This window comes from Cucurbita maxima, unplaced genomic scaffold, assembly GCF_002738345.1.
Source record: "Cucurbita maxima cultivar Rimu unplaced genomic scaffold, Cmax_1.0 Cma_Scf00040, whole genome shotgun sequence".
NCBI classification, from domain to species: domain Eukaryota; kingdom Viridiplantae; phylum Streptophyta; class Magnoliopsida; order Cucurbitales; family Cucurbitaceae; genus Cucurbita; species Cucurbita maxima.
Genome location: NW_019272056.1, coordinates 1262556 through 1285616, shown reverse-complemented (window position 1 = coordinate 1285616; position 23061 = coordinate 1262556). Strand labels below are relative to the sequence as shown.

Below are 23061 nucleotides of genomic sequence, written 5' to 3'. Positions count from 1 at the left end.
TCTTCTCCCTGAGGCACTAAATCAAACCCCTCAAAACGTGAACCAAACCAGAAAGCTTCTCAAAATTAATGGCGTTGGTAGCTTTCAGATTCATCAATGGACCGCGGCTCGCGCTCCGTCGAGCCTATACCCCACCAAAATCTATAATCATACGAGCGTTCTCGGCGATTATGTCTCCGCCCTCCAGAGCCGTCGTCTACGACCGTCATGGTCCTCCAGACAGCGTTACCAGGTGATTATTCTTCTCGATTTTAACTTAATTTACTTCGGAATTGTTTTTTCTCTATATGATAAGCGGCCATTGGTCTGGTGCAGAGTGATTAACTTACCGCCGGTAGAAGTGAAAGCGAATGATGTATGTGTGAAAATGTTGGCTGCTCCGATCAACCCCTCCGATATTAACCGCATTGAAGGTATAATTATTACTTACAAAGCAATCGATTATTGTTGACTTTGAGTTGTAATAATTTTTCTGATTTTCTGAGGTAGAAAGATTTCTTGAATACTGATGCTGATGTTAGGGAATTTGGGGACTTTTAGGTGTATACCCTGTGAGGCCGGAGGTGCCGGCAGTTGGAGGATATGAGGGAGTTGGAGAAGTGCATTCAGTGGGCTCGGCCGTTCAGGGTCTTTCACCCGGTGACTGGGTTATCCCATCTCCACCTTCTTCTGGTACTCTTTAATCCCAAAAATGAGTAAACACAAAAAACGGAAATTTTATGCATAATGTTCAGTCCCATATCATGGTATTTGAAGGCAATGAGCTTGGTGAATCTTTCTTCTAGCATTAATTTCAATGTACATTTCTCTTAGTTTGTTCTGGTGTCATCTGTTTTCTTGGATTATTAAATTTGTTAATTCTTTCATAATTGCAAGCTTTGGTGAACCATCCACTGAGACATGGCTTGGCTTGACTCCCTACTCTAAACTTGTGAATATTACGTGAGATCCCACATCGATTGGGGAGGAGAACGAAACATTCTTTATAAGGGTGTGGAAACCTCTCCCTAGTAGACGTGTTTTAAAACTGTGAGGCTTACGGTGATACGTAATGGGCCAAAGCAGACAATATCTACTAGCGGTGGGCTTGAATTATTACAAATGGTATCAGATCCATACACCAAGCGATGTGTCAGCGAAGAGGCAAAGCCCCAAAGGGGGGTGAACACGAGACGGTGTGCCAACAAGGATGCTGGCCCCAAAGGGGGTGGTATTGGGGGGTCCCACATCGATTGGAGAAGGGAATGAGTGCCAGCAAGGAAGTTGGGCCCTGAAGGGGGGTGGATTGTGAGATCTCACATCAGTTGGGTAGGAGAACGAAACATTTTTTACAAGGGTGTGGAAACCTCTCCTAGTAGACGCGTTTTAAAACCGTGAGGCTGATGATGATATGTAACGAGCCAAGGCGGACAATATCTGCTAGCGGTGGGCTTGGGATCTTACACATTAATTTTAATGACTTCAAAACCTTAATCTCTATAAAAACATTTCATAAAATTGCTCTGCAAAACAAATTGTCTGAACAGCTTTGTTTCTTGAAGTTTCACTTTATTGCCTGATATCCTTTATTGATTTCCACACTTTAGGTACATGGCAGACTTATGTTGTGAAAGATCAGAGTATTTGGCATAAAATCAACATGGAAGTACCCATGGAATATGCTGCTACCGTAACTGTTAATCCCTTGACTGCTCTGAGGATGCTGGAGGACTTTGTCTCCTTAAAAGCAGGTTTGGTTATTGCAGAAAGTTTGATATTTCCTTCCTTTTTATCAATCAATTCATAATCAATTCTAGGCTTTTGCTAGGAGACTCGATTGTTCAAAATGGAGCGACAAGCATAGTTGGACAATGTATCATTCAGCTTGCTCGGATTCGCGGCATCCATAGCATCAATATTATTCGTGATAGGTGCTGAGGCTGAACTATTTGTTGCTCCATTTAAAACTTGTGGGAATCTACACATATTTTTGTGTATCTATATTTTATATTTAAAATCACTATTGTAATGGCCCAAGCCTACGTTAGCAAATATTTTCCTCTTTGGGCTTTCCTTGTCGGGCTTTCCTTCAAGGTTTTTAAAACGCATATGCTAGAGAGAGATTTCCATACCCTTATAAATAATGCTTCGTTCTCCTCCCCAACCGATATGAGATATCACAATCCACCCCCCTTCAGGGTCCAGCGTCATTGTTGGGATTTGTTCCCTTCTCCAATCGATGTGGGACCCCAATCCACCTCATTCGGGACCCAACGTCTTTGCTGGTACACCGCCTCGTGTCCACCCTCCTTTGGAGCTCAGCCTTCTCGCTGGCACATCACCCGGTGTTTGGCTCTAATACCATTTATAATGTCCCAAGCCTACCGCTAGCAAATATTGTCCTCTTTAGGCTTGCCTTTCGGGCTTCCCCTCAAGGTTTTTAAACGCGTTTTCTACAAAGAGGTTTACACACTCTTATAAATAATGCTTCATTCTCCTTCCCAACCAACGTGGGATATCACAACTATTGTTTAAATTTATCCATAGTTTGTCTTTCATTTACGGCAATATTTAAAGAGTCCTACTGTTAATTACCATCCTTTGCTTTATTTATTGTAGGGCAGGGTCTGACGAATCAAAAGAAAAACTCAAAAGACTTGGAGCTGATGAAGTTTTCAGTGAGAGTCAGCTCGAAATCAAGAATGTTAAGAGCCTCTTGGTACGTTGGGCTATTTTCCTATTATAATTTGTTGGTAGCAACTAACTGGGAGTGAATTAAGAAGGCATGTTTTTAAGGATTATATGAAATTACAATAAGATTGCTGCAAACAGGTAGCCTCAAATAAAGGGCGAAACAAAGAAGTTGAAAGGCTAGAATCATATTCTTATGTTCGAGTTAAAGGGTGTTTAGAGCAGTCGCTCTACCTTTGATATTTCTCGAGTGCAAAAGAAAAATTCCACTAGATAGCCAGAAATTAAGGAGGAAAGAAAAAAAACAAAAACAAAAACAAAATGGAAGAATGAATCAATGGTAATTTTGATGTTTTTGAAGGGGAAGCAAAATCCTTCTAGTTCAGATAGCATTTTACTTACAAATTTGAAATTTAGTGATAGAACAAGTTGATAAACTGAGAACAATTACAGAAAGACATCCAAGAAACATCTGCTGTTTTCACGCTTGTTCTTTGTTCTCTTGATTTTCTTCACTAAAATGATTCATTTACATGAAAGGAAAACCTTCCTGAACCTGCTTTGGGATTTAACTGTGTTGGAGGCAATGCTGCTACATTAATTCTCAAGTTCTTGAGGTCCGACTTGTTTCTATCATTAGATTTTTTCCTTATTGATTATCCATTAGGGTCTAAGATTGTCCTCAAGGTGTAAGGATGTGTTTGTTTCCAGGCAAGGAGGAACAATGGTAACATATGGTGGCATGTCTAAGAAACCAATTACAGTGTCAACCTCATCTTTCATTTTTAAGGTAAATGATATTTTTCCTTTTAGCGTACTCGTTGCAGGGCCACCATTATAGTTACTTGATTACATGGCTTTAAGAAGTTCTAATATTCATTTTGAATCAATTGGTAATTGATTGGAGATGCATTTGCACAATCAATAAGACTTGTGCATGATAATAAACGGTCTGTAATTGTCCAAGCCCACCGCTAGCAAATATTGTCCTCTTTGGGCTTTCCCTTTCGAGCTTTTTAAAACGCGTCTGCTAGAAAGAGGTTACCACACCCTTATAAAGAATGTTTCGTTCTCTTCCCTACCGATGTGGGATCTCACAATCCACCTCCCTTTGAGGCCCAACGTCCTTGCTGGCATTTGTTCCCCTCTCGAATCGATGTGGGACCCCCCAATCCTTTCGGGACCCAGCGTTCTTCCTGGCACACTGCCTCGTGTCCACCCCTTTGGAGGCTAACTTTCTTGTTGGCACATCGCTTGGTGTCTAGCTCTAATACCATTTGTAACAACCCATGCCCACCGCTAGCAGATATTGTCTTCTTTAGGCTTTCCCTTTCGGGATTTTCCATAATGTTTTTAAAACGCGTCTTCTAGGGAGAGGTTTCCACACCCTTATAAAGAATGCTTCATTCTCCTCCCCAACTGACGTGGGATGCCAAGAGATCTTTAGGCTTTGACCTTTCCTCATAAACAATTGCAGCAGTCACAAGATAGAAAATGAATCCATCTTTTTCTCAAAGTTTTTCCGGTAAAGAGAATAAGCCAATTCATGTGTATGCAATGCAGGACCTTTCTCTGAGGGGATTTTGGTTGCAGAAATTGATGGGTACAGATAAAGCAAAAGAGAGCAGAAGGTTGATAGATTACCTGCTGGATTTAGCACGTGAAGGAAAGTTGAAATATGAGTACGGAATCTGCTTCTATTTCTTTTATGCATATAATCTTTTGGTTTAAATATGATTTTGGTCCTTTGGATCGTTTTGATCCATATATTTTCAAAATGTTTATTTTAGTCCCGGCACTTTCAACCTTTGTTCAATTTTGCCCCCCTATACTTCATTAAATAAACATTTTGGTCCTTCATTTTTATTATATCTCATTTTTTTTCATTAAAATTTTAACATTTCACTTCATTCACTAGGTTTTTTGAAATGTAGCCATAAATTTGTATTAAAAAGTTTCCATTATATATAAAATTTTGTTAAAATTTGACAAATAGGGATCAAAATGATCATATTTTAAAGGGTAGGGATCCAAAAGTTGAAAGTTCTGGGACCAAAATGAACAAAATATTAACCTGAGAGGGCTTCCTTTTGTGCTATTATACTGCTATTATATTAGACTGAAGTTTTTGAGATGTTGCTGCAGGATGGAGGTGGTTCCTTTTGACAATTTCCACATTGCACTCAGCAAGGCGCTTGGTATGCAGGGTAGCCAACCTAAACAGGTCATCAAATTCTAACCCTCTGGACACTGTTACACAATTTGCCTTGCTTTTCCAGGATGATACTATAGGTATAGGCGGTTTCCAAGTTTGTTCATGATTTAGTTAGATACTAAGATCTGAAAGAAATGCCCCCTTTGTTCCAATGAAATTGAAGTCTTGTCTCAATTCCAGACCTTCTAGAAAGTAGGAATAAAGCCAACTAGTGTTGTTCTCATTATGAGTTTTAGAAACTAAAAAGTGAATGTTCAAATTGCTAGGGGCAACATCTGAGTATCTTGTGAAGCTTCTGCAATTTGATGAATAAAGTTAAACTTATAGTTCAAGGTAGGGTTTGTTTATCCAAGGCTATAGATTGAGGTGAACAGAGTTAGGCCGAAACCGACTCGACCGACCAGTCGGTTGGATTTTCAGCAGGGTCGTCGGAGTCATTGGCCTGAAGGCTCAATGAGAGCCCAGATCGACCGATTGGTTTAAATGAAGTCCCTACAGCAGCATTATGCTGCAGCAGCTCCCTCTCTTGGGAAGGAGATGATTAATTAAAAACAAAGTTTCGATTATTAATGACCTTTTATGTCAATAATAATACATTGCAAAAAAAAACATGAAATCGATATCTTCACATGAAAGTCCATGTAATCTGGAGTATTAAAGTTAACAATCTCCTCTTTATTTGTATTTTCCTCATGAAATCGATAACAATTATCAATTGAATTAATCTTCATTGTTAAAGATCGATCTTTGCTTGTTTGTACAACTGATTCTGCCAATTTCGTCGAGGTTATAAACACTACTACTGGCAATTCTCCTAGTCCATATTGTAACTTCTTGGACAATTCATATGTGCCTGACGTGAAGGTCCAGCTTTTAAATAATTTCCTACCTACATTATCAAATGCTACAATCAATTTAAAAATTTAGGTTATACAATTTGGTTAGGTTAGAAAGCTACTAGCTACATACATAAAATCAATAAAAGTTTAGAATTTTTTAATATAAAGGAGCATGCATCGGTTGAGTGTTTTGAATGAATAAGAAATAGACTTTAAAGGAAATCAATAAAATCATTCCATTAAGGTAATGTGATCGGAAGAAAGATCATGTTTGTGAATCTGAATGAACGTGTTTGACAAGGTGATTTTACTTGATAAATTCATCCCAAATCGGTTGGTGAAGAGAATGAAATATTTAAGGGTGTTGAAACTTCTTCCCTAATAGACGCGTTTTTGTTTTAAAAACGAAAATCCAAAAAAGACAATATTTGCTAAGGATGGATTTGTACTGTTACATAATCAATTCCAAAATCCAACTTAAATCTCTTTAACGTCTTCTTATCCCATCTTAGACAACCATCCATACACTTTCCTTCACCTTTGTGTCTAGACAAACCTTATAGATTGACTAAGTTTATAATTCATTTTGACGATTTAAATTCAATGTTAAAATTGGACTCTTGAGCTAAAAATAGAAAGGAAAAAAGAGAATTGGAAAATGAAGAACTTCCCAAGTTCCATTAATTGGTACTACTAACCAATAAGAACAGAGGTTTCTTCTGTATTTCAATGTGAAAAGATAATATATAAATTAAGAAAAACTTTTCATCGATAGAAATTGGTCGAACGGCCGCCATTAATTATGAAAGTAAAACGGAATCTCACAATAAGAATGAAGAAATATGTTCTCAAAAGAATCAACTCTCCTTCATGTCTTTCTCAACATATCCCTTCCTTCTTGAAAATGTAGTCCACCGCTTCTTCAACGGTGTCGACTACCTGCAGAAGAATGAAGAAATACTAACAATTAAGTACTTGCTCTTTTTCAATAAGATCTCATTCAAAAAGAAAGATACAAAATATCGAGTTTCTTTTGGTTTATTATATGGATAATCAGATCCCAAGACCGTGATTGGGAATTGTTTTATTGTCTTTTCCCGAAGAAGACGTGAAGAAACATAATCAACTTGAATTCGGGACAGCTATTCAAAATCTCAATGAAAGACTGGAATTGTTATCTCATGTTTGAGGGCGTTTTCAAACTTCATCCCAAACTCGTCATTTTCTTTCCTAACAGTTAAACGAAGCAGAAAATAACGTGGAGAAAAATGAACCTACCAGATCAGCTGGATATTTGTCATGATTTTCTCTTCCCTTGAAAACTCCTGTTCTAGTCAGGATAGAAAACCAAGGACTTCCAGCCTGAATTTCAAAAGTATCAGGCCAATGAATGTGATCAGTCAGATTAGTAAGCAACAGAAATGGGGACGAACAAAAAAAGTGGCTTCTTCTTAGCTAGTTAAGATCCCTTACCTGAATTGCTCCATTGATGTCGACAGAAGGATTATCCCCTATCATATACAGAGTCTTGAAGTGATTAGTTTCAGTAGTCGCATCCATCTTGTTTCGATGAATTGATGACACTAATTTAAGTACATCTTCGGCATTGTGAAATACGAGCGGATTTGGTTTTCCATAGCATGTGTACTGCAAAGCATGAGGGTGAATCCTGCATCATAAAATACACGAGCGCTTCACATATGATCAACTCTCAGATCGAATCCATAGTCGACAAACTTTATTTCTTCTTCGGATTAGGAGAGTTTCCCCACAAAAAACAACTGAATAGGATGCATGCATATTCAATGTTTGAACACAAGAAACACCTGCATTAACAAACTAGGTGCAAAAAAGTGAGTGTTCATTTATAGGCAGAGACGTTAATAGCAGCCTTACAGCGTATTGCTAGACATTGTTGATTTAACCTTGTGTTTAAACAATGGAAAGCATTCTTGCATTCAATGTTGGCTAGCTTTGCATTCCTAGAAAAATACCATGTCTGATTGATCATACAATACATCATGTTATCTTGGCTGCGGCCTCGTGTCATGAAGAAATTTACTGAAAACCAGTGAGTACATCTTTATTCTAAAGCAGGATTACAAAATTTTATAACATGAAATTGTATTGGTTGGCGACTTTTATGCTTCAACTTTCAAGGTAGGCAAATTTTTCTGGGATCCTATACTCATATGACAGAAATTACAATGATATGGGTCAGTAATGATCCAAGAGGCAGCATGAACAACTGTTCAACTACTTCCAGACAAGTAACCTATGACATTTAACATCTACGGTAATATTTGTCTTACTTATTGTAGATAGACTCTAGTGCAATTCTGAAAGCTCCCATACCAAAACGTTCACAAGGAAAAGCAGCCTGCCTTAAAGAGAACCATGTTAGTTACAATATTAGAACCGTCAAACATTCAATAAAAAGGAAAATAATAGTTGGGGGNGGGGGTATGAAAAAAAAAGGCAACAGTGAATCAATTCCGAAACGATCCAAGAGTATATGACTAGTAACCTGGTATTCAAGGTCATCGTGTGCAAAATACAAGTTCGGTTGGTGTCCAAATTCTCTTCCTGGAAGACCTCCGGTTCTTAAGATATCACAAAGTACCTGATTTAGCAATACTATGTTCCTTAGTGCATAATTAACAGAGTAATGAAAAGTTTTGTAGTTGTTTAAAAGAGTATCAGTAATGGAAATCGATTTCATAATATTGAACTGGCAATTAAGGTGGAAAAGGTTAAAATCAAATGGCCAATCCGAGTAGAGCTCTATGGATAAGGCACCATAGTCATCTAAAGGGTCAATGATTCAATCTCTCGCTCCACGATTGTTGAACTAAATAAAAGGTTTAAACTAAATGTAATAGTCACAAAAATAGACTTTGAAATTGAAGTTCGACCTGATTTCAGATAGGGCCCACAAATTAAGAGTAATTCCTACTTGAAGCAATCGAACACAAAGGGAAAATTATCGGTGATAGCATAAGCTATGCTGGTAGTTGTTGGATCAAATCGATAAAATAGGAAGAGAACTTCATAATACATGGAGTTCAGAAAGAAGAAACAATTGTTGGAATGCAAAGAACTTCAGTAAGACTAATGACTGCATCATAACAAGAGCGCAAAACATTGAACCAACTGTTTTCTCAAGATAAAAACCAAGCCCTACAGAAATCTTCAAGATCTTGTACAGGGAAAAATGTGCCTAGCCTTTTCATTCCTTGAAAGGGGAAATATTAGGAAAGAGTATCCCATCAAGATTACAGATGAAAAACCCTGCAACCAAAAGCTTCATGGACGGATGGATGGGCTTATATAATGTCTTGCAGAGAAAAGGGGGCAGAGAGAGAAGAAAAAACCTTCACTCACTTCAGTTTGTTCTGCATGTTTAAAGAAGTCTACATTTTCTAAACGCAGAAAGGAAGTTGATTGTTCCTATACTTATTTTAGTTATTTTATCTCATCAAAATTGGAAAAGAATTGATCAATTCCTTCAATAGAGGGCAGAAAGAAAAAATGAGATTAAGATAATTTATTGCAAGAACACGTTGTGGAAGATATAAAGCTGAAGGCAACCTGAATATCCCTGCTCCAATCAACAGAATCACTAACGATGAAGGCAGCATCAACTCTCTCAGAGCAAACTTTCTTCTTTTCAGCTAGATTTGAGATAGTTTTTTCATGATTAGCCCCGTTTATAGTCGTCCATTTCTTATATGGTGCCAGAGGATCAATGTTATCAAAGAAGGATGTATATTCATCAATTGAAAGAACATTCCTGAAGATAAAAGAATGCATAAAGCTCATATAGCAAGGAACAGTCATCGAGTTGATATGATATAAATAAAACCACAAAATTCTATCAGAACAAAAGCTTACCGAAATCCATATTCAGACATCACTGCAGTGGGTTCTCCTTTTCCAACAGCAATCACAAGTTTGTTTTCATATCTGGCACACAAATTGAAGTATCTATGAGATCAAACTTAAAGGAAGTTATTTACTTTACCAACCAAAGAATTGAAGTTCATTAGTTTTAGTCAAAGTAGACAGACTAAGCTATGGCTGCTACTGCCTCTATGCATAATCAGGTATAATAATTTAAGGTTTGCATCAACTTCCTGTTATCGGACAAGCTATATTTGTATGTTAAACCAAACTTATCTAATATCATTATTAGTGGGGCACAAAATTAGTGCCTAAGATTGGCTAAAGTAAATAATTAATGATCAATTTTAAATCGTCTAATGTAAATATTTACAGAGGCATTTGAAGCAATCTTTAAATAAATTTTACTTCAGGCTTTTTAAATAAACCAATACATTTGAAAAATGGGGTTCAAAGTGTCATCTGAAGAGGTAGAAAATAAATGGTACAGAAACCAATTCCGGTCAGATTAAACTATACCTGTTTACAAGGTGTTTAAATGGTGAATGGCCCTGAACAACCTGTTCAAAATCCAAACGAAAGGGTATTAAGCAATAATCTATGTGAAAATTTCCTTCATGGGGGAATGGGTAAAAACCTTCATGGGTTAAAAGGAAATGTAAGAATAGAGTCTAGAAGAGAAGTATATATGATTAACACTCTTGATTAATCAGCCGTCTAGAAAGGAGTTTGTATGCAGATCTTACCTGTAAAGGTGATATATTTACGCCCAAAACTTCACTCAAATCTGAGGCTCTCTTGGATTCACGAACTCCACCTCCTGCAGAAGTAACCAAAACTAGAGCTGAACACACCATTTAAAGCCTCTCAAGATTTCAGACAATACATAAATTATGCCCAAACGGTGTCCTACTAGCAATCCATAAAACCATGAGCTCAGTTAATTGAACTAAGGCATTTCAAGAGACTATGAACTTGGCTTCACACAGAATTAAGTAAGTGTAGACCAACTGCCTCGAGAAAGATACTCGGCAACTTTTGATTGCAGCAAAAGGCAATATTTCTAGAAGGAAAAAAGGAAACGATTTCAAAACTCATGTCAATAGATCAGAATGGTAGCAAAACCAGTAATAGTTAAGTTAAGAATTTCCTAGGATCCTTGGAACGTTTACTCCCCCCCCCCCCCCCCCCCCCCCCCCCCCCCCCCCCCCCCCCCCCCCCCCCCCCCCCCCCCCCCCCCCCCCCCCCCCCCCCCCCCCCCCCCCCCCCCCCCCCCCCCCCCCCCCCCCCCCCCCCCCCCCCCCCCCCCCCCCCCCCCCTTGTAATCCAAACTACAAAATGAGCAAATGCATTAGCCCTCAGCGCGAAGAAACTCTCTCCAACTTTCTCTCTTACACCTAAAACTTAGCCTATCACATTCCATTGCATCCAAAAGTGTACCCATTTAGTAACTGTGTAGACATATAAGTGTCCTGTGGCGTGTCTGAATATATGTACATATTGCGACGATATTTGTTACTAAGATTATGACCAGTCATTCTGTTATGAAATATCGAAATGAATGATAGCTAAATCTCGTAGAACAATTCCTAACCATTTCATCATTCATGTACATCGAATTGAAAATTAGAATGTGACAAAAGAATAACCCTTTGCAAGATACAATATGAAATAGATACAAACTAAAATATAAATTGGAACGATAATACCAAATCATCATCATTCTGTTACCAAATTGAACAATTATATCGTTGAGCAACCCCTAGTTAATCCCGGCACATAAGATTGAAAAGTAGAGTATGATCAGGGAATTACCATTTGTCAGGAAAATATAAGGAGCTCTTAATGCACCTGCCAAGGAAAAGATATTGACGAGCAAATTCAGTCCCAAAAAGTTTCGAAGATACTTTACAAGAGAAAAAAATTAAAAAAACGTCCTCCAAAAACAAAGAAACCGTACCGGAATCGTCGTATAACTTTCTCAGAGCTTGTGGAGAGCCTCCAATCGGAGCATCGCCTCGGAGAAGCACGCCATCAATGTCGAACGCAATGCCAAACGTAGGTCTGCAAAATAAATATATCAATCACAACAGAATCACACGCTTTTTCTCTCAATCAAGCGATTACAGAAAGATTGAATTCACAAAGAAAGGGATGAAGTAGAAACCTGGTGAATTGCGAGAAAGTGTGTGAGAATGAACGCAAGAAAATAGATGACAACGGCGGTAATCGGCTTCTGCTTCTGTTCGGCAGCGGCTTTGAGAAGATCCGGAAGCTCATTCTGTGGCTTTTCTTTGTAGTTCAGACTGAAAATGTAGACGTATCGTGCATCACCATTCAAAGTTCATTTTCAATATTGAGAAGTTCGAGCCAGAAATTCTACAAACTCCTATAAGTGTAGATTTGAATTTTAGTCCTAATTTTTTTTTTTTTTTTTTTAAAATCTGTCTCATTAACATTTCATTCTAAAATAATAATATAAATATGACGTGGCAGCGACCGTGACCGTGATGGAAGGAGACATGAGAAATAGAGCCTGGCTGGGTTCAAGCTGGTCTCGTGTCGTCGGTTTGCTTGTACCGGGGATCATCCCCAGTGAGTGATCGGTTTGCTAGTTCATGCAAATCTAAATCTCCTTCGAAAGGAGATCCGGGAAAGAAAGAGCCAAATTATCGTAGATGAACTGACTTCAAAAGTAAGTGGCTGGTTTCAATTATGAATTTAGTTACTTCGGCTTAGACCAACCAGGTAAATGAATTTACTATTGGTTTGTTTGGATGACTTATTTACTATATGAACGACGCGTGCCTGATGATCTCTGTACATGTTGTGTTTTATGATTATATGATGTGTACTATGTTATGTTTTTATACTATGTATATGTTATGACGCGTACAAGTTATTCTACGATATCAGATATATTATGATATATACTTCGTCATTGAACTATTTTATGTTATCAGGTGGATATTAGCTTGGCAGTCCCTGGTCAAATCCAAATTGTGGCCCTACACGATGAGGGTTGTAATCTACCTCAGGGTAATCCATTTCTATTTTCTTACCTGATTGTTCATATTCCTGCTAGTAAAGTCATTTTCTTTCTCCAAATTTACGAAGAGAAGCACTTTGACGCCCAAAAAGTCCCATGTCCAGACCAACCGCCGACGATTTCTGAAAAGTTATTTGATGCATGAACCTCCATGTACTATGTAAATTATGTTAATAGTCATGCACTATAACTATGAGACATTAGAAAACCATGTACGTTAATCATGAATAACCGACCAATATCAAGTATGTACGTCTCATAGGAATGCTATGTCAGGAAAAGAATGAAAGTATGACTAGTGTCATGAATATATGTCATGTTTTAACATTATGGGCCCTCATGCATTTTGTAAGATACGTGCATAGGAATACTTCTCCATTATGTTTAATATGAATACTTACGTGATATCTATGTTTACCATGATATTATGCGGGTCTTTTCTCTCATTGGCATATGACATCGTGGGTATGCACTAGCCCTATAAGCTAGGCCCAAAGGATAATACATATAGAACCTACCCGATGGGCCTCCATACATAAGCATAGACCAAGTATAGGGGAGTCATCATCCTGACTTGTTTATACATTTTACAATCCCAACAGTGAAGCAACTTATTAAATATTTTTAAATACTCAAGATACGTGCTAATTCTTTCCAAGTAAAGGTAAGACACTCATGTACAAATAACAGCGTTGAACACTCAACTTTTATGACGACAACAATATCTCTTATGAATCACTAATAAGAACAAAATTAGCAAAATTTACTCATTAACCTGTAATTAATCTTAAATCTACTCTACTTAAATCAAAACAAAAACATACACCTAAAAACAAGTCAAGAAATTGAAATTTCTTAAAGCTATCATTATTTAAGTTCCTGCCTCCACACAAACAGGGACAATCATCTTTGCACGTTGATAACAGTAATTCCATTATCAACATGAACTCACAATATCAAAAACAAAACTGTGTTTGGTATTAAACAGTAGAAACAATACCAGGAAGAGCAGCAAACCATTTCTTTTTTCCTCCTAGAAGCTCAATCCAAAGGCTGAGGAAGACGCAGCCCTTTTTTATGTCACACCAGCCATCACTGGATGCAAGACTCCAGAAAATGGTGAATATAGAACCCTTCCAATCCTGATAAATGAACCTTTTCCATGATTATATACAAGAACTAGATGTTCCCAGTTTTGTTCCCAGCTTTCCGACCGCTAACACGACATCAATTCACACTATCATACTCCGCTTAATCTTCGAAAAACAAAATTAACTCTTCATTCAAGACCCAACAAACTGAAGAGGAGCAAGTGTTTGAAACTACATGTAATTTGGATTGAACTTGAGAGATGCCCTCCATATAAGCTCTTTTATTTCTTCTTCATCCAAGGATGCCTGTTCGAAATCGAAGTTGAAAGGAGAAGGGCAGGTTGGTTCTTCATTGATTTCATGAAGACTTACTATATATGGGTGATTCATCGCCTCCTCGACTTGTAAACACGATAAGAAATACACATCATGTCAAGAAAATGTAGGTTTTTAAAGTAATGTCAGATGCAAAGGTAGGTGCATTACCAGTTATTCTCTTGCTTGGATCAAAGAGCAGCATCCTCTCTGCAAGATCAACTGCCAGTGGAGGAAGATCTGGGAACTTTTCAATCAGTGGTTGTTTCGGGAAATGAGGAAGTTGCTTAACGTACTTCCTTGCATTATCACTTCTAAGAAACCCGAGATCTGAATCATCTGGTGAACCAAGCAACTGTTTTTGGGGTAAGATAAAGAAATAACTCCATTCAAAAACATCACAAATCTAAGGTTGCAATCCATGCAAATGATAATTCAGGTATTTTATTATAATGAATAAGATCAAATAACCGCCCAAGTCCACCATTAGCAGATATTGTCTTCTTTAGGCTTTCCTTTGTAGGCTTCCCCTCAAGATTTTAAAACGCGTATGCTAGGGAGAGGTTTCCACACCCTTATAAATAATGCTTTGTTCTCCTCCCCAACCGATGTGGGATCTCACAATCCACCCGTCTTTGGAATCGAGCGTCCTCGCTGAGACTCATTCCCTTCTCCAATTGATGTGGGACCTCCAAATCCACCTCCTTCGGGTCCCAGTGTGTTGAGGATTATTAGGAGTGTGTCATACATTGGTTAATTTAGTGGAAGATCATGGGTTTATAAGTAGGGAATACTATCTCCATTGGTATGAGGCCTTTTGGGGAAGTCCAAACCAAAGCCATGAGAGCTTATGCTCAAAGTGGACAATATCATACCATTGTGGAGAGTCGTAATTTCTAACATGGTATCTGAGCCATGCCCTAAACTTAACCATGTCGATAAAATCATCAAATATCGAACAAAGAATTGTGGGCCTTGAAGGTGTACTCAAAAGTGACTAGAGTGTTGAACAAAGGGTGTACTTTTTTCGAGGGCTTCAAAAGAAAGGGGTCGAGCCTCGGTTAAGGGGAGGCTATTCGAGAGCTCTATAAGCCTCAAAGGAGATTTATATTGTACTTTGTTCGAGGGTTGGATTGTTGAGGATTATTGGGAGTGTGTCCCACATTGGTTAATTTAGTGGAAGATCATGGGTTTATAAGTGGGGAATACTATCTTCATCGGTATGAGGCCTTTTGGGGAAGCCCAAAACAAAGCCATGAGAGCTTATGTTCAAAGCGGACAATATCATACCATTGTGGATAGTCGTAATTTCTAACACAGTGTCCTTGCTGACACATCGTCTCGTGTCCACCCCCTTCGGGGCTCAGCCTCCTTGCTGGTACATTGCTCGGTGTCTGGCTCTGATACCATTTGTAACAGCCCAAGTCCACCGCTAGCAGATATTGTCCTTTTTGGGCTTTCTCTTTTGGGCTTCCCCTCGAGGTTTTAAAACGCATCTACTAGGGAGAGGTTTCCGCACCCTTATAAAGAATGCTTCGTTCTTCTCTCCAACCGACGAAGATCTCACAATCAGTGCTGCATGTTTAATGTCAAACTGCAGGAAAATGGAAGACAGTGATTGAGTACCTCGGTTATAAGCCCCAATTGTTGCACATAGTCTTTTCCAGGGAACAGTGGCTCCCTCCTTAGAATTTCCATGAGAATACATCCAACAGCCCAAATATCGATCGCTGCAGTGTATTCGGAAGTGTTGAGTAGAAGCTCAGGCGCTCGATACCATCGTGTCACAACATATTCTGTCATGAAATCTGTCTCTGATGTTGTTCTTGCTAACCCAAAATCACAAATCTTGAGGTCACAATTTGCATTGAGAAGCAGATTGCTTGGTTTTAGATCTCGGTGCAAGACATTTGCAGAGTGTAAATACTTCAAACCTCGCAGTAATTGGTATAAGAAGTACTGTCCAAACAATAAACAAACACCGCTTTAACAGGCTTAACAAGAGACAGGTTCTCTAACCAAACACAAAAATCATTCAGACTGTTTCAGATAGCTTCTTGTTGCTTCAACAAAATTATAATCCAAATAAAACGTCGTATTAACTATTGAAACAGAGATTGTCTAACATCTCACTCGAATGTAATAGACTCTAAGTAAACCTCAGGGAAATGATGATAAGTATCCCTTACCTGACAGTGATCGTCTGTCAGAGCCTGGCTAGATCGAATGATCTGGTGCAGGTCAGTGTCCATTAATTCATACACAATATACACATCATTGAATTTTTCCTTCTCTGGTGGAGGAATTATATCTTTGATTTTTATAATCTGAGAAGAGGGAAAGGAGATCATTATGCTTCAATCATAAAATAATATAATATAATCTGAGAAGAGGGAAAGGAGATCATTATGCTTCAATCATAAAATAATATAAGTTCCTCAGGAAAACTCTCCAAGGATTATATCAGCAATGAATTTTGCAACTATCCCTCATCAAATCTGTTCATGACATAACAAAAGTACAGCTGAAGTAGAAGCAATGCTTCCAATATGTAACTAAAAAGTTCTGAGCTGGAGAAGGGAACAAAACATCCTTTCTAAAGGTGTGGAAACTTCCCCTTAGTAGGCACATTTTAAAACCTCGACGGGAAGCCCGAAAGGAAAAGCCTGAAGAGAGCAATATCTGCTAACGGTGGACTTGAACCGCCATAGTTGAAGCATTCAAAATTCAAAATTCAAAATATATAATCCACACGTTTTGCCTCATTAGTTAAACTCAAATTCAACCTGAATATCCATTCAAGTATGCACCCAAATGAAGAAATTTAAACCAAGCAAACAGAGCTGAGTTGGGATAAATACATTGTCATGGTCCATATGGCATAGGAGTTCTATCTCACGAAGGGTCCTCTTGGCATCAATCCGGTTATCGAAAGCGTTCCCTATCTTCTTTATCGCTACCTCTTCCTTCGTCTCAGAATTGGTCGTACAACTGATTAAGCAGATTATCAAAATCATAGCACATAAGAAAGCATTCATCAAGATTAAGAAAAACAAACAGAAATTCGATAAATTACCAAAAATCAAAGAACTACGAAACCCCAAATCAGCAGCAGAAATGGAAAATCAACAATCAGAACAGAGCATCGAGGAGAAAAGAAGTAAAAAGAAGAGACGAGAATTACCAAACAATGCCGTAAGCACCGCGTCCAACAGGTTGAATCGAAGGGGCGTACTTGGCAGAGACCTCGAAGAAGTTGCCGAGAACGTTGTAGAGCAAGTACTTCCCGTCGTAGGTGGGAAACCCTTTAATCTCCATAGCGGAAGAATCGTTCTCCATGTTCTTAGATCTGCAAATGGCTGAAAATCTGAGACGAAGAAGCTTTGAGTGATAATGGCGAGAGAGGGAGAGCGTTAAAAAGATTGGAAGAAGAGGGAGAAAAAGCGTCGGCGTCTCATCTGGAATTCTACTTTGCGCGTCTTTCACAGTTTGAAACTTTGAAATTTGAATATTCATTCCACTTTTCTTTTCTCTTTTGGGTCCCCATTAGTCAAGTGAATAGGACAAATAAATTAAATTTGTATATGCGTTTTGTTTTCTCCATATTTTAAAATTAAATTTGTTTTCTTGTCGGTTCTCGTTTTCGTTCTCGTTTGATAACCATTTTTGTAACATACTGTTTTGGCCTACGATGTTAGTCGACATCGGATCTTACAATCCACCCTCCTTGGGGGCTGGCGTGGCTCTAATACCATCTGTAACAACTCAAGCCCACCGCTAGGAGATATTGTCTGTTTCAACCGGTTACTTATTTCACCATCAACCTCACGATTTTAAAACACGTCTACTAGAAAGAGCTTTCCACACCCTTATGAGTAATACTTCGTTCCCTTCTCCAACTGATGTGGATCTCATAATCTACCCTCCTTGAGAGCTAACGTTCTTACTGGTACATTGTTCCGTGTCTAGCTCTGATACCATTTGTAACAGCCCAAGCCTACTGCTACTAAATATTGTCTACTTTGGCCCGTTACGTATCGTCGTCAGCCTCATGATTCTAAAACGCGTCTACTAGGGAAAGGTTTCCACACCTTTATAAGTAATATTTCCTTCCCCTCTCCAAAATGTGGGATCTCAAAATTCACCCTCTTGATGCCCGAGAATTCTTGCTAGCACACCGACCCGTGTCTAGCTCTAATACCATTTGTAACAACCCAAGCCCACCGCTAATAGATATTGTCTGTTTTGGCCCATGACATATCGCCGTGAGCTAGGTTCGTTTTGAAACCATGAGATTGACAACGATACGTAACAGACTAAAACAGACAATATTTACTAGCGGTGAGCTTGAGCTGTTACAATTTTGTTCCTACTGTTTCTTAAGCACAATGAAAAGAAGTTGCAAAGCATCCAACATGGAGTATCTCGTTTCATAGTCAAACATTAAGGTCCACAAGAAGAAGGGTTTTATACTCGAGATTTAGTTGTAATGCCTCGGTTTAATTTCACAAACAACCATAATGGTAATTGCATATCGAGCATTACAAGCGAGACCATAGAGAGTATCATTAGGGACCGTGACAATCTTTCCAGCTTTAAGAGCATCGGTAGCCTCTTGAGGCAGAGCGAATTGCTTGTAGAATGTTCTTAGTATCACGGTCATACTCGTTCAAGGCATGTTGTCTGTGGTCGCATGCCTATGCCATGTCAAATCTTTTATTTAATTTCATGTTGTATTGTCTTACTATTGTATTTTCCGTTTGTACGACTACTCGACGAAATCATGTCTAGGCTTACTAGACCCGAATCGCCTTAAAATGTACTATAGGGAGTGTGACTAGTTGTCAACTCCTCCCCTGATTTTGTATGACCATTCGGCTAAATCATGTCTAGGCCTGTTAGACCTGAATCGCCTCAAAAGGTACTATAGGAAGATGCGATTAAATGCAAATTCTCCCTACCTGGAAAGTTATATGTTATTTAATCCATTGTTTTGCCTTTTGCTTATAACTATATTACATTGGTTTCAAATCTTATATCATTTTTACTTTCAAACTCGCTTTTGCAATCTCTCTGCCCCCGTTTTCTAAAACTTTGTTCTCAAAACAGGGTTAGAGGCTTGAGCATACGTTGCCCGACTGTAGGCGACGCGAATCCAAGCTCTGTCTGCTAGTATAACATAGATGTCTTCTCTATCGATAGCCAATCAATTCGGCAAAACAAGAGCCAAGCCAACACATTGGAGGGAATCCCTTACTTGTTAGGCTTGGCAGATGTAATATAATACGAGAATGTATAAGCCAAGTTCGGTACACCAAGCTGTTACACAAATCTCTTTCTTTCAAATAGGTTATCCCATATCAGCTTGTCAATCAACAAGACTCGTTTTTTAGCCTACGAAAGGAAATTCCATTAGAACATATAACAAAGGCATGAATTGAAGACCACCCGTAGGCGACACGAATCCAAGTTGGCTTGATTCACTCGATGTCGGGAGTGAGTGTATATTATATATATATATATAGTCCTTTGTCTGTCTTTTGAAAAACTTTCTAATTATCTCTATTCTCTTATGGTATGTATTTGAAGTCATCAATATAAACATTTAGTCAATTTTATAATAATATCGGTCGGGTCGATACACCATAAATAGAGGTTACTTTTATTAAAAACAAAGATTTTAATAAATGCACCAAACAATTAGATCGGAACAAATCCAATCCAAGAAAATTTACAACAATAAAAATTGGGTTGGACCTAAAAATGTTTCAACTTGACTCAAATTAACCAACCAACACTCGTACTCAAACTTAATAGTCACGTTTTAATTTCAATCTCCAATAGTTTCTTTGCACGTGCCCAAAATCATTTTAGATTGGTTGACCACCATTATGATAACCACGAACTCGACTCTCATAAGTAGGACCCACACAAAAAGAAACCAACTCTTGTATTCTCCCTCGCCTTCAGTACTGTTACCAGCATCGACAATGGTCGAGGAAGACCTAGGCGGTGATGTCATTGAAGACAACGACAGGTATTGAGATTTCGTCGACTTCGATGGTGAAAAGTTCGAGCTTGGTTACCTAATTAAAATTAAACCCTAAACTAAGAAGTAAAGATGAAATTTTAGAGTATGGGCTTATGCCCTTATTATAAGTCCAAATAGAAGAAGACCCAAAAGTAGCCATAAATCTTACCTTAGCCCATGAATTTGCTCAATTATTGCCCTTTGTTTTAATGCTTGACCATGGCTTTGAAATATTGGATCAAAGCTCACTTGCCTTGATACTAGTGTAAATTATTATAATCCCGGTTTCAACGTTATACGAACTTCAACATAACTCGATGATGTTCAAACTTATCACAACTGTCATGGAATACGCTCTAAACTGATTAAAATTAAAGGGAAACTAGCTTAAAAAGTGTTGAATCGATCGAAAACCGTAGAAGTTCGAGCTGAATCAATTGAATTTAAGCTCGGACATTTTTTAAAAGTCAAACTTTCTACGTTTAAAAAAATTTGAGTTACGAATTAATGATAAATTTAATCATCAGTGTAGCTAAATTTGTCTAATATTTTTAAAAATAAAAATAGAAATAAAAAATTGTTAGATGCCACGTAGACAAGTGTTTTCACACATAAGTCAAACCTATGCCTACCTTTTTAATAAATTTAAAAAGGAAAAAAAAAATAAAAAAAATAAAAAAAAGTCAATGTATTGGATAATTTTTTTTTCTTTTTAAATTAAAGAATTTAACTTTGACATTTTATGAGAAAAGAAACCTCGTTTGTAAGAGTGTGAAAGTCTCTCATAGTAGACGTGTTTTAAAATCATAAAATTGATAACAATACGTAACGGGCCAAATCGAACAATATCTACTAGTAGTAGATTTGGGCTATGACGATACGTAACGGAAAAAAATTGATAGTATTTAAAATTTTAGTTTTTGCAAATTGATATGGAGTGGTTCGTTTAATCGATACGATCCTTTATAACAAGGTCAACATTATGAAAAATAAACAAATTACTTAATAACATATTTTTATTTAACTATCGGTCTGACTATATTCATTCATATTTCAATATAGGTTCGTGTAATTCTAATATCTATTTCACGAGTTTCGTAATTAAAATAAAAAATTAATTATCGTTTTCTAAAACTTTTAATTGAAAAACAAAAGGAAAATAATAAATACATTTTAAAAACAGTATATTCAAAGTATTATACACAATTACAATTTATATTTTTATAATTAAAAGATAATACACCTGTTTCAAAATAAATAAATAAATAAATTTAAAATAATATATTATTGTAAACAAATGAATAAAAAACCAAATCAAATAAGAAAGTGTTTTAATAAATAAATAAATTGGTTCTCTTATTAATAATGGTACTAATACTTGCACATGTTGGTATTTGAAATTACAAAAGTACCCTTATTCGAATTACGTGGAATAATCCCAAGCGCTATTTTAATCATATGGCTTCAGAATTTTATTATTTTTATATTTTAAATATATGACTTTAAGGGATGCGATTCATTAATTTTTGAAATGGAAAAGGAATTTATTTTTCTCAAAAAGGAAAAAAAATTAAATAAATCCCCAAATGATATAAATGATCCTCATCCAAATTTCCCAAAAGGATATTCCAAGCACTCGGGTCAACAGAAAACCACCGAGTTTTAGTCAAGTGTTGACTTTGCATCTGCTACTTCAACTTAAGTTTAGTTACAATCTAGTAACCTCACATAACTATGACTTTTTTCTTTCTCGGCTTAGTGGCGTGTAAACAGAACATAAATGGAAAGAAAGATAAGGAGAAGGTAAAGTACGGTTACGGAGCTAGTTAAGCCACTTTAGTGTTTATTAGTGGTGAATATAAATGGGGCGTGGCCAAGTGGTAAGGCAACGGGGTTTGGTCCCGCTATTCAAAGGTTCGAATTCTTTAGTCTCCAACTTATAGCTCAGTTGAGTTCAGTAGTTGTTTTGAGTAGGTGGAACCATTCTGTTTTAGTTCTTCTCCACATTCTTACCGGGTGATCTAGGAATTTGCCTAACATACAGCCTACATGGAATTCAATTAAACTGGACTTGATAGGTAAAAGACCCATTAAAATCTAGGAAGTAACCCATATAAATGCTTCATTCAAAATCATGGTATGCTGTATATAATGATTATTTAAAGATCTAAGTTGAGATCTTGAGAATTAACTATTTATGTGTAGAAATTTGTATAGTTCAAGAATTAATTGCATTAATTATTTTGTACTTCAAATAGTTGTAAACAAAAGGCTATAATTATTCTTTCACCGTCTTCAATCTTCTTCATCAGACCAATCACTTTTTCAAACACCCAGAGTCCAAAATTTTCAAAAGAATCCCAAAAAAGAAACGAACAGTGATTCAAAGAACACTAAAAAGTCCACTCATCCCAAAAAAAGATGAACAAATCCCAGCCAGAAACTCAAATTCAATGGGTGATTTTCAGAATGATGTTAAATTTTCAAAAGAATCCCCAAAAAGAAATGAACAAAGATTCAAATGAACACAATCGTCCCAAAAGAAACAGAATGAAGAACAAATCCCAGGCAGAAACTCAAATTCAATGGTGATTTTCAGAATCACGTTAAACAGAGAGCAATGTTTCCACAAAAATCCTCAGAGGAAATCACCAAAATTCCTCTTAATCCAACAAACAAACAGATCAAAACAAATCCTCAGAAGAAATTCAACGGATAATTTTCAGAATATTCCCAAAAATTCGAAATCCATACAGGAAGAGCCAAATGTGTGACCAAATTTCATTTCAAATTATATATGAATCATAATATTAGCCATAAGCAACAGAACAGGGGTCTCAAGAACTATACATTTACAAACAAAAAAATAATTAATCAGAACAAAAATAATACAAAGAAGAAGAAAATGGAGAGGAAAAACCCTATGGTTATGGTGTAGAGTAGATACT

At 37.3% G+C, this 23061-nt stretch overlaps 3 protein-coding genes across 3 annotated transcripts; 1 reads left to right on the top strand and 2 right to left on the bottom strand.

The window, feature by feature from the left end:
• On the top strand, positions 1-5455 carry LOC111469377 (enoyl-[acyl-carrier-protein] reductase, mitochondrial). The gene is made up of 10 exons (XM_023114607.1): positions 1-232; positions 316-413; positions 541-672; positions 1587-1730; positions 1808-1910; positions 2599-2698; positions 3211-3287; positions 3382-3460; positions 4234-4352; positions 4816-5455. The coding sequence occupies exons 1-10, from the start codon at positions 69-71 to the stop codon at positions 4907-4909; spliced, it is 1110 nt and encodes a 369-aa protein (XP_022970375.1). The 5' UTR covers positions 1-68; the 3' UTR covers positions 4910-5455.
• A 922-nt stretch (positions 5456-6377) lies between these two features.
• LOC111469376 (uncharacterized protein YKR070W) lies at positions 6378-12013 on the bottom strand. Its single transcript, XM_023114606.1, has 12 exons — positions 11795-12013; positions 11588-11691; positions 11443-11478; positions 10374-10447; positions 10147-10187; positions 9619-9690; positions 9316-9517; positions 8252-8347; positions 8037-8104; positions 7198-7393; positions 7003-7086; positions 6378-6663 (listed from the first exon to the last, which is right to left on the bottom strand). Exons 1-12 carry the CDS (start codon positions 11905-11907, stop codon positions 6604-6606), a joined length of 1146 nt encoding a protein of 381 aa, XP_022970374.1. The 5' UTR covers positions 11908-12013; the 3' UTR covers positions 6378-6603.
• Positions 12014-13503: 1490 nt separating this feature from the next.
• On the bottom strand, positions 13504-17562 carry LOC111469378 (mitogen-activated protein kinase homolog NTF6). The gene is made up of 6 exons (XM_023114608.1): positions 17267-17562; positions 16944-17073; positions 16272-16409; positions 15709-16041; positions 14254-14437; positions 13504-14168 (listed from the first exon to the last, which is right to left on the bottom strand). The coding sequence occupies exons 1-6, from the start codon at positions 17419-17421 to the stop codon at positions 13999-14001; spliced, it is 1110 nt and encodes a 369-aa protein (XP_022970376.1). The 5' UTR covers positions 17422-17562; the 3' UTR covers positions 13504-13998.
• Between the last annotated feature and the right edge of the window lie 5499 nt (positions 17563-23061).

Coding starts and splice junctions, on each gene's coding strand:
- LOC111469377 (XM_023114607.1), top strand. CDS start 69: ATGGCGTTGGTAGCTTTCAGATTCATCAATGGACCGCGGCTCGCGCTC. Junction 414..540: donor CGATATTAACCGCATTGAAG/GTATAATTATTA, acceptor GGGGACTTTTAG/GTGTATACCCTGTGAGGCCG. Junction 1,911..2,598: donor ATCAATATTATTCGTGATAG/GTGCTGAGGCTG, acceptor TATTTATTGTAG/GGCAGGGTCTGACGAATCAA.
- LOC111469376 (XM_023114606.1), bottom strand. CDS start 11,907: ATGAGCTTCCGGATCTTCTCAAAGCCGCTGCCGAACAGAAGCAGAAGC. Junction 9,518..9,618: donor ATGTCTGAATATGGATTTCG/GTAAGCTTTTGT, acceptor TTTTATCTTCAG/GAATGTTCTTTCAATTGATG. Junction 6,664..7,002: donor ACAAATATCCAGCTGATCTG/GTAGGTTCATTT, acceptor ATTCTTCTGCAG/GTAGTCGACACCGTTGAAGA.
- LOC111469378 (XM_023114608.1), bottom strand. CDS start 17,421: ATGGAGAACGATTCTTCCGCTATGGAGATTAAAGGGTTTCCCACCTAC. Junction 16,410..16,943: donor GCCATATGGACCATGACAAT/GTATTTATCCCA, acceptor CCCTCTTCTCAG/ATTATAAAAATCAAAGATAT. Junction 16,042..16,271: donor TGACAGACGATCACTGTCAG/GTAAGGGATACT, acceptor TTGTTTGGACAG/TACTTCTTATACCAATTACT.